The following is a 14,648-nucleotide window of genomic DNA, read 5'->3' on the forward strand; positions in this document are numbered from 1 at the left end:
GGGGAAGTGGGGAATCACCATAGTCTCAGATGAATTAAAACAAATTTTCAGTGGTATAAACAAAATTTGTTTTAGTCATCTGTGACATTGGTGTAGCTTTCCATGCAGAAACAGCCACCATGGAGGTCAAGTGGTCTCCATAAGATGGCCACATAACCAACAAGTGGCTGCTGCTTTTGCTACTTACCTTCATTTCTGAAAGAAAACTGGTATGCTGTGTCACCAAGTTTAATTAGCTCACTTGTGGATTCTGAACCCTCTGCCTTCTCTGATGAAATGAAAATGTCTGATGATTGAGAAGACCTAAACAAAATAAGGAAGTGTAAAAGATTGTGTGCCCTGACCTGGATGGCCCAGGCTAGCCTCATCTCGTCAGATCTCAGAAGCTAAGCAGGGTCAGCCCTGGTTAGTATTTGGATGGGAGACCACCAAGGAATACCAGGTTGCTGGCAAGAGGAAGGCACTGTCAAACCACCTCTGTTAAAACCCCAAAAAGGGTCGCCATAAGTCGGCTGTGACTTGATGGCACTTTACACACACACAAAAGAGTGTGTGCTTGAGCAGGCCACCAGGTGGTGCTTCTATTTTAGAAGTGCACAACCTAAATACTGAGGGCCACTTTTTATCTTTATAAGCTACATTGTCCCCAGAAAAGCATTTTTAGCCCAAATACATTTGCAGGGAGGAGAAAAGGCAGCATGGTATAGCCTGATCTCATCAGAACTCGAAAGCTAAGCAGGGTCAATACTTGGGAGGGAGACTGCCAAGGAAGACTCTACAGAGGAAGGCAATGGCAGACCTCAGGAGGTGGTAAGCATTCCTTCCCTGGAGGTTTTTAAGAAGAGGCTAGATGGGCCATCTGTCAGCGATGCTGATTCTATGATCTTAGGCAGATCATGAGAGGGAGGGCATCTTGGCCATCTTCTGGGCATGGAGTAGGGGTCACTGGGGTGTGGGGGAAAAGATCGTTGTGAATTTCCTGCATTGTGCAGGGGGTTGGACTAGATGACCCTGATGGTCCCTTCCAACTCTATGCTTCTATGATTCTATTATTCTAACTACCTCTGCTTCTCACTTGCCTTGAGAGCCTGTGGCTGGGGTTGCCATTAAGTTGGCTGCTACTTGACTTCACTTTACACACACACTTGCAGGGTAGTCCTATGCACACTTAATTCACGGTAGGCTACACAGAACCAAACATATAATTATGTTCTCAGTTATATATTCATAAATATTTATACCCATTTCTGAGTTGAATTACAAAGTTATATCTCCTGGTATTGTAAAAAAGAAGAAATATTCAGTGTGGAAGATGAGAAAACAATATTCTCAAATTGTAGACAGAAATGTTCTACAGATGACAGAATGTGAGCAGTGGAGAAAGCCAACTTGTAAAAGGTTATGTTAGTAAGAGATGCCTTACCTCTTAAGTCAACCGTTATTTAAGTTACAAATATACCGTATTTTTCGCTCCATAGGACGCACCTTTCCATAAGACGAACCTAGTTTTTAGAGGAGGAAAACAAGAAAAAAATCTTGTTTTCCTCCTCTAAAAACTTGTCTTATGGAGCGAATGCCGGCTCTGTGCGTGTGCGTCGGGATGGCGCGAGCCAGTGTTCCTTGCCTCGACGCCCAGCTGGGAGGTGGGTGAGGCCACACAGAGCGATCCAGCGCACAAGCCCAGCTGGCTCTGTGCGGCCCCGCCCGCCTCCCAGCTGGCCGTCGGGGCAGGGAACGGCAGCTTGCGCCGTCCCGACGCGCACGCACAGAGCCGGCTGGGCGCATGCACGTCGGGACGGCGCAAGCCGGCGTTCCCCGCCCCGACGGCCAGCTGGGAGGCGGTCAGGGGGCGCAGAGCCGGCTGGGCGAGTGCGCCGGCTCGCTCTGTGCGGCACCGCCCGCCTTCCAGCTGGGTGTCGGGGCGGGGAACGCCAGCTCGTGCCGTCCCGAAGCGCACGCACAGAGCCAGCTGGGCGCGTGTACGTCAGGATGGCGAGAACCGGCGTTCCCCGCCCCGACGGCCAGCTGGGAGGCGGGCGGGGCTGCAGAGAGCCAGCTGAGCGCGTGCGCCGGCTCGCTCTGTGTGGCCCCACCCACCTCCCAGCTGACTGTCGGGGCGGGGAACGCCAGCTCGTGCCGTCCCGACGCGCATACACAGAGCCGGCTGGGCGCGTGTACGTCGGGATGGCGAGAACCGGCGTTCCCCGCCCCGACGGCCAGCTGGGAGGCGGGCGGGGCTGCACAGAGCCAGCTGAGCGCGTGCGCCGGCTCGCTCTGTGTGGCCCCACCCACCTCCCAGCTGCCATCAGGGAGGGGAACACCGGCTCACGCCGTCCCGACGCGCACGCGCCCAGCCGGCATTCGCTCCATAAGACGCACGGACATTTCCCCTCACTTTTGAGGAGGAAAAAAGTGCGTCTTATGGAGCAAAAAATACGGTAATTACATAAAATTACACATGCAACATATATCACATTTTCTTTATCATACCAGACGAAGTTGTAGCAACATTCGCTTAAAATAGGGTTTTTTTCCCCACAGAGGAAGTAATAACTTCATAAAGTTGGAGTTCTGACTGACATAAACAAACTGACAGATCATTCAGAACATAAACGTGATTCACTTCTGAAAAGTTAAAAAATTTCAAGACAAATTTCTCCAAGTCTACTTCTGACTTGAACATCCATAATTCTGTACACTGAAGAAGCACCAACACCGTTAAGAAGAGTAATTCAGTATCACAGCCCTTCTACTGCTGTTTCTCTTCATTCCAACTCCATCATATAAAATGCAGTTACATCCAGATTTTTGTGATAATGACTGGGGGTTTAATTTTTTGCAATGATTAATTTTTCAGCTATGACATTTCAGAACATCTGAACTCTGTGATTTTGACTACATTTATGGAAACTGGTTTACTTAGGGAGGCTACAGTCCAACACATCTGTTCAGCTTGATCCTAATCATGTTTAATCAGAAATAAGTTAAGAACACTTATTCCCTAAGGGAATTTACTACCCAATGATATTACAAACTTACCCCATCACAGATAATAGCTTTGGGGAGGAAAAGGGCACATCACAGCCACCTTGTGTTTCTTCCAGACCAAGACTTTGGACCTCATCTTGAGCCATCTGGTTAACAGCACCTGTTTATAAGCAGCCAGTATTGTGAGCTACACCGACCCCTGCCTGCCACAAAGACAGAAACTAAATACTCTCATCTGTATATGTGCACTGGTATGCCAGCCAGCATATTACTAATACTTGTAAAATGTTACTGTTTCACATTGTACTGGACCAGAGGCTTATAGAATCCATGATCTATTTATACAGTAAGGAGAGTTGGCATTGTTATGAAGTCAAATTCAAGATCATCATCTCATATCAGCACCTTCAAACTTTTACATGACAAGTCAGATTAAAACTAGCTATTAGTTAACATTTTGAATATTGTTTTTTCTAAGAAATAATGTATATTTTAAGAAAATAATTTCTGCTACAAGAAAGATCTATTAAAAGGGAGCATCAGTTTAATGCTCGAAGCTCCCAGTTAGGACCAGTAATATCAAAAGGAGACAGAATCAAAAATTGGATACACCATGATTTATTAGACTTTTCAGTTTTGGTCCCAGTCAGCTGCTCCCCTGAATCTTCTTCTGAAACACTTGGAAATCTGGAATGAAGTTTTAGACCTTAACACAAACCTGCTCTGTTGACACCAATATAGTTGTTCTGGGACTATTCAGACCATATTCGAACATTTTATTAAATTTGATTTATACCCTGCCCTTTCCCAGCAAACCGGGCTCAGGGTGGTTTACAATCTAAGAATTCAGGCTACCCTGCAAGTTCTCCAGTATAGTTCGAAATGCTATAAAACCCTAAGGGTCCCGGATCATGCAAATATTTTAAAAGGTATTTTTGCTTCAGCAAGCATTTGGTGGGATTCAGACTGTTTTTATTGCTTCATTTTGTGTGTGTTTTATATTATTAGTATCTGAGAAAAGTTTATGTATGCCCTATAAAAATTTTTAAAGAACTGAATGCAAGTCTTGTTAAACACTTATTTCTTCGTGTCTTACGTGTGCCTTGTTTATACTCTTACATAAATTGAACAAAAAACAACAACCAAAAGTATGTGTTGCATTCATAATCTATTCTTACTGCAGTAATCTTAGTTGGAGAGAGTTCTGGTACGTGTGGACTGTGGTCATAGTTACTAATGAGGGAAACAGCTAGCTATTGAAATGGTTGTTTTTGATGTTTTTATGACGTATTGGGTTTTATTGTTGTTGCTATCTGCAACTTGGGTCCCAGTTTCCTGGGAGAATGATACGGTTACAAATGTTTTATATATATGAGATGGAAGAACATCACATGCTATAAGAACCATGTTGTCTTTTAAATAGCATAAAAGCACCAAGCATTGCACATTTTTTGTTCAGTTTCTACCACAGCATTATGCAATCAGAAGAACATGCCGAGAGGCATTTCTGGCAGCTGTTCCAGATTATTGTTAACCTTTGATTATGCTCCTCCTTCAAAAAAATCAAAACAACTTATGTGGGATTCACAAAGAATCTCCCACTCAGGCACTGATACCAGACTAACTCCTGCTCAGCTTTAATAGCACAACAGCATTGGGCACCCTCAGACCAGTTCTAAGGCCTCCAAAGAATTATCTTCCCAAAACCCTAATTGAGGACAGAACTGCATATTGCAAAGAGCAGATAACTGTCAAATTCTATCCTCTATTGCTTCATGTTAAGTTCAATTTGCCCAAATTGTAGGGTTGCCAACCTCCAGGTACTAGCTGGCGATCTCCTGCTATTACAACTGAACTCCAGCCGATAGAGATCAGTTCACCTGGAGAAAATGGCCGTGTTGCGTCCCTGCCGCTGCGCCACCGAGCGGGACTTATCCTGTCGATGTCCCGCCTGGCTGAGCCCAACCCTTTGCAGGTAAGGTTTCCTCGGCCTCAGACCACTCAGAGGAGGAGGACGTCCCTTCCTCCCCTGAGCTGGCCAGCTTGCTAGCTCTCAGGAAACAGGGAGCGTCAGTCACCAGCCATCCTCATTGGCCTCCACCCACGCTGCTTTATTCCCCGCCACCACCTGTGCTCCCCCATCCGCCTCAAACAGAGGCTAGAAATGACCCCTCCCTCTTTTCCCTCTCTTCCCCTGCCCCGGGGAATCCCGTCAGCGGGCGTGGCCCCTGTCTCTGCCCAGTCCGAGCTCTTCCGCCCGCCCCGAGTCGGTCAAGCTCCGGGCGGGTCTTCACTTCGGGCGCCTTTCCTCCGCGCTTGATCCCTCCCCCGTCCCAACCATGACCTTCCCTCGGCCACTGGGGCGGGAGTCGCGCCGGTTCGTCTGCCGCCCTGGGGCCGCTGGCCCCTGCTGCCCTCCTCCCTCCTGCCAGCCGATGGGCGGGGTCTCTGGAGCCTTCTCGGGGGCCCTGGTTGCCAACCGGCCTGGGTGCCCCGCAACTCTGCAGCTGTCGTTGCGCCCCGCTTGCTGGGCGTGGTACGCCCCCGCCTCTTCTCCCGCGCGCCAGCTGACGAGCAGGGCCGTCGGCGGTTGCGGGGGCCTCCGGCCCATTCACCGGGGCACGTGAAGGAGGCTCAGGCCTGCCTCCACTTGCCGCCCCTCCTGACGCTTTCCCCGGTGAGTGGGGTTTTCCCGGGCCCTTCTCCTCCCTCTCGAGGGCTGGGGCTCTCGGGATGGCCCGGGAGCCCGGGCGGGAGGGTGACCCGGGACAGGCCACTTTGGCAATTGGGCTCTATAGCATTGAAGTCCTTCCCCTCCCCAAACCCCACCCTCCCCAAGCTCCACCCCCAAAACCTCCCGCCGGTGGCAAAGAGGGACCTGGCAACCCTACCAAGTTGTGATATGGTGATGTTGTGTGTTTCCTTGCATCACATCACAGGGGAAATTAATAGTGTGGAATCACAATAAAGAGTAAATTGAACTAAAGTGTAGGAGTTAAGGGAAGAAATTGATCAGGGCTGCTGTTCTTGGCAGCAGCCACAGCTCTTTGTAACATACAAACCTACTTTCCCCTCCAACTGTACTGTGGAACCAGTACAATTCCTCACCATTTGTGATATCATGGGTGACTGGAACTTAATGATTGGTTTAATGTACTTTTCTACACATGATCTCAGCCAAAAGTAATTACTCTCTAGTAACAATCCCCACCTCCTCCACACCTAGGTGCAGAAACATATTCTTTTAAATGAAAACAGAACACTGCCTTGGATCTAATGACTTCCTTCCACTAAGTGACCAATCCTACTGTCCAAGAAGGCCTCCTTACTTGACAGAAGGGAGTCATTAATCCAACACACTGTATTTCTACAGTACATACCATTTGCTGCATTTTTCCACTCTGTGCCAACATCAGAAGCAGTCTCACTGATTTCTTCTGTAAGGTACTCAAACAAGCCATCAAATATTTCCAGGAGATTTCTAATGGACTCCTTATCTCCTTTCACAATGTTCTCACCTTAACAGAAAGCTTTGTTAATATCTTGGCAAAGAAGGAAAAGAAATAGGGACCTGCTGGTTGGAGCAGGGTTGGAGCTACCACACATCTAATGTGATACAGTGAACCCTGTTTAAATAAACATTCCTGATCAATGCAATAGAGAAAACAGTGCAGGCAGTTTCAATCCAAATCATCCAGACTGCTTTTTTTCAGAGTTACAATCTCTGAAAAACTGAATCAACAGCTGTCTATCAAACATGCTGAGTTAAAGGTGGCTTTTCTAAGAAAATAAGAACCATGAACAAAGTGCCTTTTTAAGTCATTATAAACATGGTACAATAGATGGTATACAACATTGATAGTGAGGGCAAAGCATCAGCAAGTGATCACAGGCACTGGGATCCAGTTTATGGCTTCAGGAGATGCCACCCTGCATATTAATAAGGAGCATCATCCACAGCACCCACCTGGGTGATCTCGTATGCACTTGTTTTATGCTCTTTATCTATCTAAACTCTGCAGTTCACTCAGATGAACACATGAAGCTGCCTTATACTGAATCAGACCGTCAGCCCATCAAAGTCAGTATTGTCTACTCAGACCGGCAGCGGCTCTCCAGAGTTTCAGGTAGAGGTCTTTCACATCACCTACTTGCCTAGTCCCTTTAACTGGAGATGCCGGGGATTGAACCTGGAAAAGGGGGGGGGGGGCAATGAATATTTTGATATCTTTAAAAATAATGGAATTATTACTGTACAAGACATTGTGCACCAGAATCAATGTTACCCTTAGTTGGAAGATACACACAGAGAAAAAAGGGGGGGAGTTAGTACAAGAAGGCTCAGCAACCCAGGTAGTAGATGTGTTATACCATTCTATTCAAACACAAATGAAATTGAAATGCAGACAAAAGAATTAGAGATACAATCAGAGTGGGTATCACCTATTTGCAACTGATGATGAATTGACATACGTCTACCACTTACCGTATCTTGCTTTGCCAATTTACCACCACTTGGGAATGAATCACTGCACACTCTGCTAGTGGTCTTTAAAAAGCTTTTACTGTTTACTAAGGTAAAATTTGAGTCCAAAAATACTACTATCTTACATGTACTGCTTTCAGTAACTACCGCAGGGTTGCCAGGTCAACATCTCCAAAACTATTTCACATAACTGGCTTTTCTTTGAAACCGGTAGCTTAGTTTTCAAAGCTGTGGTTTTAAAGCCTTTAAAGCAGTTTAAGGATTATTATTCCAAAACAGCTCCAGCAAAAATTCTTCTTGGACTGCAGAGGGGCAACTTGAGGACAAACATTTTGCTGCCTGATCCCACACCTGCTTTTTCAGACTATCAACAGGTTTTGCTCCCAAGAGTAAGAACACAGGCTAAAAAATGGTTGCATAAACTTTCTGCATGCTGTAGATTCAAAATTATATTAATCCATAATGAAACAAATTCTTGCTGGCTTCAGCCAGACAAACTCACACTAAGTCCCATTTACTCTATAAGCAGCAAGAAGTACAAGGCTGGGCCTCAAGAATTTTTGTCCATTAACCAACAAGGTATTGAATGTTAAGTTCTGGGTACCCACCAGTTATATGTGACAGGCTGACCTGCAAGTAGTCCATTGCCAAAGAATCTATGATTGCCTGCACATTATGAGCATCATCTTCTTGGCATCTAGGTACAGCTATTAAATCTATAAAAGAATGGAATTGCAACATACTATCTTTACACAGGATAGTACACAGCATAAGCCCAAGAAAATACCAACTTCTTATGCTATCTAAGTCAGACCAAGTCTGCAAAGATCTTTTCACATAAATTAGCTTGGAGAGGCATAAATAGCAATGTACTGACACACGAGAACATTGAACAACTACTTCAGACATATGCAAATATGTACTCAAAATTTAGTGTCAAGCTATGCAAGACTCCACCTTGTATGCTGTGATTTGGGATGGAGAACATCCTTTGATGCCACCACCAGCAAAAGACTGACCTATACTACAAAGAAGGGGTTAGAGCCTAAGGTGCCTTTTATGCTTACAAGAGAAATCTTTCATTTGTGGAAACATTCCTTTGACTTCTCTTCCACTAACAGAAGACATATTCCATGAAAAGAAGATTCTTCTGTGGACAGAAAGGCACTCTTGGATCTGACATGAGGCCTTTTGAATGGCTGCTCTCAGCTGTGATTTCCCTCCCAGGATTAATTCTATTACCCATGTTGGGAAAGCCATGGAAATGTTAATTTTTCATCAAACATTTGAATTGACCACTGATTTTGATTGATGGGTGTTAATTCATAGTTTAGGTTCTTGAGGGGGAGTTGGTTATTAAAGTCTAGATAGAACTTTTTTATTGTGTTTTGGATGTTTTAACTGCTTTGTGGGAAAGCATGGTATAAATTTAAAAATAAATCTATCACACCAGCTCTCCTACAAACAGAAGACATTGTGTCGAATCCAAGTTTCCATAATTAGAGTGAGTCTCTGAAAGTTGTGTTGTCATTGTTATTTGTACTGCAGAAGGCCGCCCCAGGCCGCTCTCGGCCACGAGAAGCTGTGGGGCGGCCGGGCGAGGGCCGGGGCAGCCTCCCTGCAGCCGCCACAGGCCGCCAGAAGCGGCGGCGCGGCCGGGCGAGGGCTGGGGCAGCCGCCCCAGGCCGCCCTCGGCCGCCAGAAGTGGCGGCGCGGCCAGGCGAGGGCCGGGGGAGCTGCCCCAGGCCGCCCCAGGCCGCCAGAAGCGGTGGCGCGGCCGGGCGAGGGCCAGGGCAGGCGCCCCAGGCCGCTCTCAGCCGCCAGAACCCCTCCCCCCCCCGCAGACTTACCTTACTGGGCTCCAGGAAGCAAGTGGCGCGGGCCTGGCGGCGGCGGCGGCACAACCAGGCGAGGGCCGGGGAAGCCTCCCTGCAGCTGCAGAAGGCCGTCCCAGGCCGCTCTGGGCCGTGAGAAGCTGCGGCGCGGCCGGGCGAGGGCCGGGGCAGCCTCCCTGCAGCCGCCCCAGGCTGCTCTCGGCCGCCAGAAGCGGCGGCGCAGCCGGGCGAGGGCCGGGGCAGCCGCCCCAGGCCGCCCCGGCCACGAGAAGCGGCGGCGCGGCCGGGCGAGGGCCAGGGCAGCCGCCCCAGGCCGCCCTCGGCCGCCAGACTGTCAACAATAGCCATACAGATTAGCTTTAGATTTCACACATTAACAGATCACTTCAGGATACATTGGTTCCATATTAACATACCACACCCTCATTCGCTCATTATCTTGATACTTACAGGACAATGATTAGCACATTACTTTTGCAGGACAGTACTCAGCTCAAACCCAACCTCTTTCTGACTATATGTTACTCTTCCTACACACTTGACACTGAGAGACACTGTCCTTCAGTGTTACTACTCTGAAGATGCCTGCCACAGTTGCTGGCGAAACGTCAGGAAAGAAAATTCCAAGACCACGGTTACAGAGCCCGGATAACCTACAAGAACTAATGAACTCTGACCGTGAAAGCCTTCGACAATATTTCTCAGGATGTTATAAAAAGTCCTTGGAATTAGAATTATGTTGCTCATACATGCCCAAATGCAGTCCTTACATTGCTATACAAAAAGGAGTCTTATTGGACCTTCAAAACAAATAGGTCTATAGTGGAATAAGCTTTCACAGACTTGAGCCCACTAAATCTTATGCCACAATAACTGTTAATCTATGAAGGTGCCACAAGACACAGTTGTCCATCTACAATACACTGCAAAAGCATATATACAGATTTTTTTTAAAAAATCCCTAGACACCCAAGACACTGCAGGATGCAAGCAGTCTTACCTGGAACTTTCTCTCCCATCACTGACTCATAAAGTGAGATAAACACTTCAGCTCTGCAGTCAAAGAGATCAGTAACACGCAGGTCTAAGTTACATTTTGTCAGAAGACTGTTGGCCACGCTGACCCATTCTGTCAAAATAAAAAGGCGAAATGTTATGGCTTCCCAAAGAAGTACAGAATCTGTTTGTACACAGAAGGATGAAATACCCCCTACTAAGGGCTTTTTGATCTGTACTGATAAAAACAGAAATCTGTTTTGTTTTCTGGACAAATTCCAACATTGCCATTTCTCAAGGACTAGTACTTATCTCTCTGTACTCCAGCGGATGAATAAATTGGCAAGCTTATTTCTTCAAAATCAAGCCAACATCCCTTGATGCACCAAGGTGTTAATTGTTCTCATTGGAAAAATAACAGGGGCCAACATCAAAAACTTGAGGGGAGGGGGGTAATTGGTTGCTACTGTAGTCAGATGGCCATCTAGCCTCTGCTTAAAAACCTCCAGTGAAGGAGAACCCACCACCTCCCGAGGAAGCCTGTTCCACTGAGGAACTGCTCTAACTGTTAGAAAGTTCTTCCTAATGTTTAGCCGGAAACTCTTTTGATTTAATTTCAACCCGTTGATTCTGGTCCGACCTTCTGGGGCAACAGAAAACAACTCAGCACCTTCCTCTATATGGTAGCCCTTCAAATACTTGAAGATGATTATCATATCCCCTCTCAGTCATCTCCTTTCCAGGCTAAACATGAATGGTTTTATTTGCATTTAGCCATAGGCCATTACAAACATGTCAAGGATACCACAGATACGTAATAAAAGGAAACACAAGGTTAATAAAATGCTGGATTGATAATAAATATACATAATAAAACTATGTTAAATTGATGCATACAGAGAAATAATAACTAAAAATTGTGGTGGTGTCCCAATCAGCCTATGGGACTCCAGACTAAACATACTTATCTCCTTCAACCTTTCCTCATAGGACTTGGTCTCCAGACCCCTCACCATCTTTGTTGCCCTCCTCTGGATACGTTCCAGCATGTCTACATCCTTCTTAAATTGTGGTGCCCAAAACCGAATACGATACTCTAGATGAGGTCTAACCAGAGCAGAGTAAAACCATAACATCACTTCGCGTGATCTGGACACTATACTTCTGTTGATACAGCCCAAGATTGCATTTGCCTTTTTAGCTACTGCATCACACTGCTGACTCATGTTCAGTGTTTGGTCTACTAAGGCCCCAAGATCCTTTTCGAACTCACTACTGTTGAGACAAGTCTCCCCCATCCTATAATTATGCATTTTACTTTTCCTTCCTAAATGCAGAACTTTACATTTATCTCTGTTAATCTGCATTTTATTAGTTTTAGCCCAATTCTCCAGCCTGTCAAGATCATCCTGTATCCTGGCTCTGTCTTCTACAGTATTTGCTACCCCTCTCAATTTAGTATTCTCTGCAAATTTAATAAACATCCCCTTTATTCCTTCATCCAAATTATTTATAAAAATGTTGAATAACACAGGGCCCAGGGCAGATCGCTGAGGAACTCCACTAGTCACTCCTGTCCAAGTGGATGAGGAACCATTAATAAACACTCTTTGGGTGCAATCTGTCAACCAACTGCAGATCCACTTAACAGTAATAGGATCTAAACCACATTTTCCCAATTTGTCAACAAGAATATCCTTATTCTTGTTGGAACCTTTTCAAAAGCCTTACTGAAATCTAAATGCAGTTGAATAGCTTCCAATAATGTCACTTGTGTGTATGTTGTATTTATAATCTGGCTTTCTCAATAAGACTCAAGGTGAATTACACACAATGCAAGCAATAATATGAGTCATTTAGTACACAATGTAATAGGACTAGGGGGGTTACCACACTTTGTATTCCCAGTAATGTATTAAGAGTTTGAAAATGTTATAAAACACACCGCTTTAAAAGGGTTTTTGGATACTACGGCTTATAAATGGTTGGAAGACATCTTCACAGCTAAAGGGGCCAAACAAAGTGCGAACAGTATTTTTTATAATGTCTTCAAACTCTTAATACATCGCTGGGAGGATTGTAGAAATCTGAAACACAACATGGGAATTAAACATGATATACCAAATGCATTGTATACACTACTAATTTCTCCAACAGGAATCTCAAAACTATAAGGCAATTCTATTTTAGGGTATCAGCTCTTCGAAACCTTGTTCTACGTGGTATAGGTGTTTCTCTCTACCTTTTTGCTTGCTTTTAAGCCCTGTGTAATTTGGAAATTAAAAATTCAAGAAGGATTTGAGCCTGCCCCAAAACGCAAAGCAGACCAATTAGTATGTAACACAAGAAAGCAAATAAACAAAAAGGGGGCTTTTAATTCTAATGGCCGGCCTCTTAAATGGAAACATGTCCTTTGGGGGAACGGGGGGAGGAGAGAGAGAAGCATTCAACGCTGCATTAAAAGCGCTGAAGAGCAGAGGATTTCATAACATACATATTGTGTCAAAGAGGTATCCCCCGCACTGGCACGAAGAAACACGGAAGCGCCAAAACACAACATAATTAGAAAATGGATGAAGACACCCCACCACGAGACAACCCACCCACCTCTTTCCTGAGTGTCGCCCATCGCACCCACGAAGCGGAGACGACTTCTTTCTGCAGCCTGTACTGACCACGCCCCTCAACCCACCCACAATTTTACAGCCCCTTCAACGGAGCCCCAGGAGATTTAACCTCCTTAACCGCTCCACGGCCTAGTGCGGTTTGATTGGCCAGCCTGAGGAGGAGAGGGCGGGACTTCCTCTCAAGTCGGCCTTCCTTCTCTCCCGTCGCTAACCTAGTTCCGGCTTATTGCGCCCGGTGACGTTTCCGTGTATTTCCAGGCGGGCTTGGTTGGCCTGGTAATGGGACCAGGCCGGGGATGGCGGTGGAATTAATGGCGTTTCTCCGCAAAGGCGTCATGGCAACGTAGATTACGGCGCGCAATGTAGGGCACTGGGCGGCAAGGCCGTGGCGCGGGGCGGTAGCCGCCTCTGCTGCATGCAGAACTACCCGGCACAGAGGCGGCCGCTCCTCCTATAGGGGAGGCAGTTCTGCGACCCTCTGCATGCCACGGGGGTGGGGTGGGGGGGGGAGCTACTGTCGCCGTCGTCCCCCCCCTCCCCCAGTTACGGCCCTGCTGGGTGGGAGAACCACGTTTCAAGCACAAACGTAGAGTTTACAGTTCCAGCAAAATCCGGTTTTGCATGTCAGGTGTGTGTAAAGCGCAGTCAAGTCGCAGCCGACTTCTGGCGACCCCAGCAAAGGTCTTTCTCTTAGAGCTCTCTCAGTCCCACCTACCTCACAGGATGTCTGTTGTGGCGAAGGGAAGGTCACTGTAAGCCGGTTAGATTCTTCCTTAAGTGGTGGAGAAAGTTGGCATGTAAAACCAACTCTTCTTCTTTCAAGGCAAGTGAGAAGCCAAGGGGGTTTGCCATTACCTTCCTCTGCTGAGTCTTCCTTGGTGATCTTCTTTCCAACTACCGACCCTGCTTTAGCATCTGAGAGGATCGAGGTGTACTGTGCCGCCTTCCTTCCCTGTGAATGTCACATACTAATCTTGAAAGATGTAAAGCAACAAATGGAAAACAGAGTCCAAGAACTTGTACAGTCTGCCTTTTCTCTCCCCAATGAGTAAATACGATCAGTTCTTACACTTTTGAGATTAAGGGGGGCAAGACTTCCTGAGCTCTGGGAAATGTGATTTCATCCTAGACCTGATAGTTCCCTTTCTGTTACTGATCTCCCCTCTCCTTCTGTTAAGACTCTGCTTCTGTTAATTAACCATTTGAACTTGGAAAGAGGCTAAGGATGGAAATGGGCAAAAACAGGCGTATGGGGGGTTGCCTTGGGTTTAACAAATGTGCAAGGGAATTTTGCATTTTGGAGAGGAGGAATTGGATATTCTTAGAAAAGGAGGAAGAATTTTCCAACAGTTCTTTAGCAGAGTCTGTTTTGGTTCTTAATCACATAATTTTAAAATGCTATTCAAAGCAGGAGTGTAAAAAGGTAACAATATTGATATTCCTTGATATTCCTGTTCCTCATTATGGGGCATAAAGTCAGCTGAATTAAGTCACTTAAAAAATTATACTTAAGTCCATAAAAATATATCGTTCTAAAGTTCTTATTGTGGAGTTGTGGGACCATTCTACAGTAAGAAACTTGAGTCCTTCCAAAACGTGTAACTACATTGTCCATAAACATACCATATTTAGGTTTTTACAGATTATGAAACTTGTCTAATACTTTGGTTTTCTATTTAACAATGCTGACTTCAGTCTTACCTGTTATAAAGATTA

General features: G+C 46.0%; 1 protein-coding gene across 1 annotated transcript in view; it reads right to left on the reverse strand.

The window, feature by feature from the left end:
• Nucleotides 1-12,934, reverse strand: part of CEP95 (centrosomal protein 95) — a 52,306-nt gene extending 39,372 nt beyond the window's left edge. Inside the window, exons 1-6 of the mRNA XM_056851879.1 lie at nucleotides 12,913-12,934; nucleotides 10,310-10,438; nucleotides 8,083-8,190; nucleotides 6,369-6,506; nucleotides 3,040-3,148; nucleotides 188-303 (exon numbers count right to left, since the gene is read on the reverse strand). Of these exons, the coding sequence (XP_056707857.1) occupies nucleotides 188-303; nucleotides 3,040-3,148; nucleotides 6,369-6,506; nucleotides 8,083-8,190; nucleotides 10,310-10,438; nucleotides 12,913-12,934 (622 nt within the window). The remainder of the gene's footprint in view (nucleotides 1-187; nucleotides 304-3,039; nucleotides 3,149-6,368; nucleotides 6,507-8,082; nucleotides 8,191-10,309; nucleotides 10,439-12,912) is intronic.
• Between the last annotated feature and the right edge of the window lie 1,714 nt (nucleotides 12,935-14,648).

This window comes from Euleptes europaea, chromosome 1, assembly GCF_029931775.1.
Source record: "Euleptes europaea isolate rEulEur1 chromosome 1, rEulEur1.hap1, whole genome shotgun sequence".
Lineage (NCBI taxonomy): Eukaryota > Metazoa > Chordata > Lepidosauria > Squamata > Sphaerodactylidae > Euleptes > Euleptes europaea.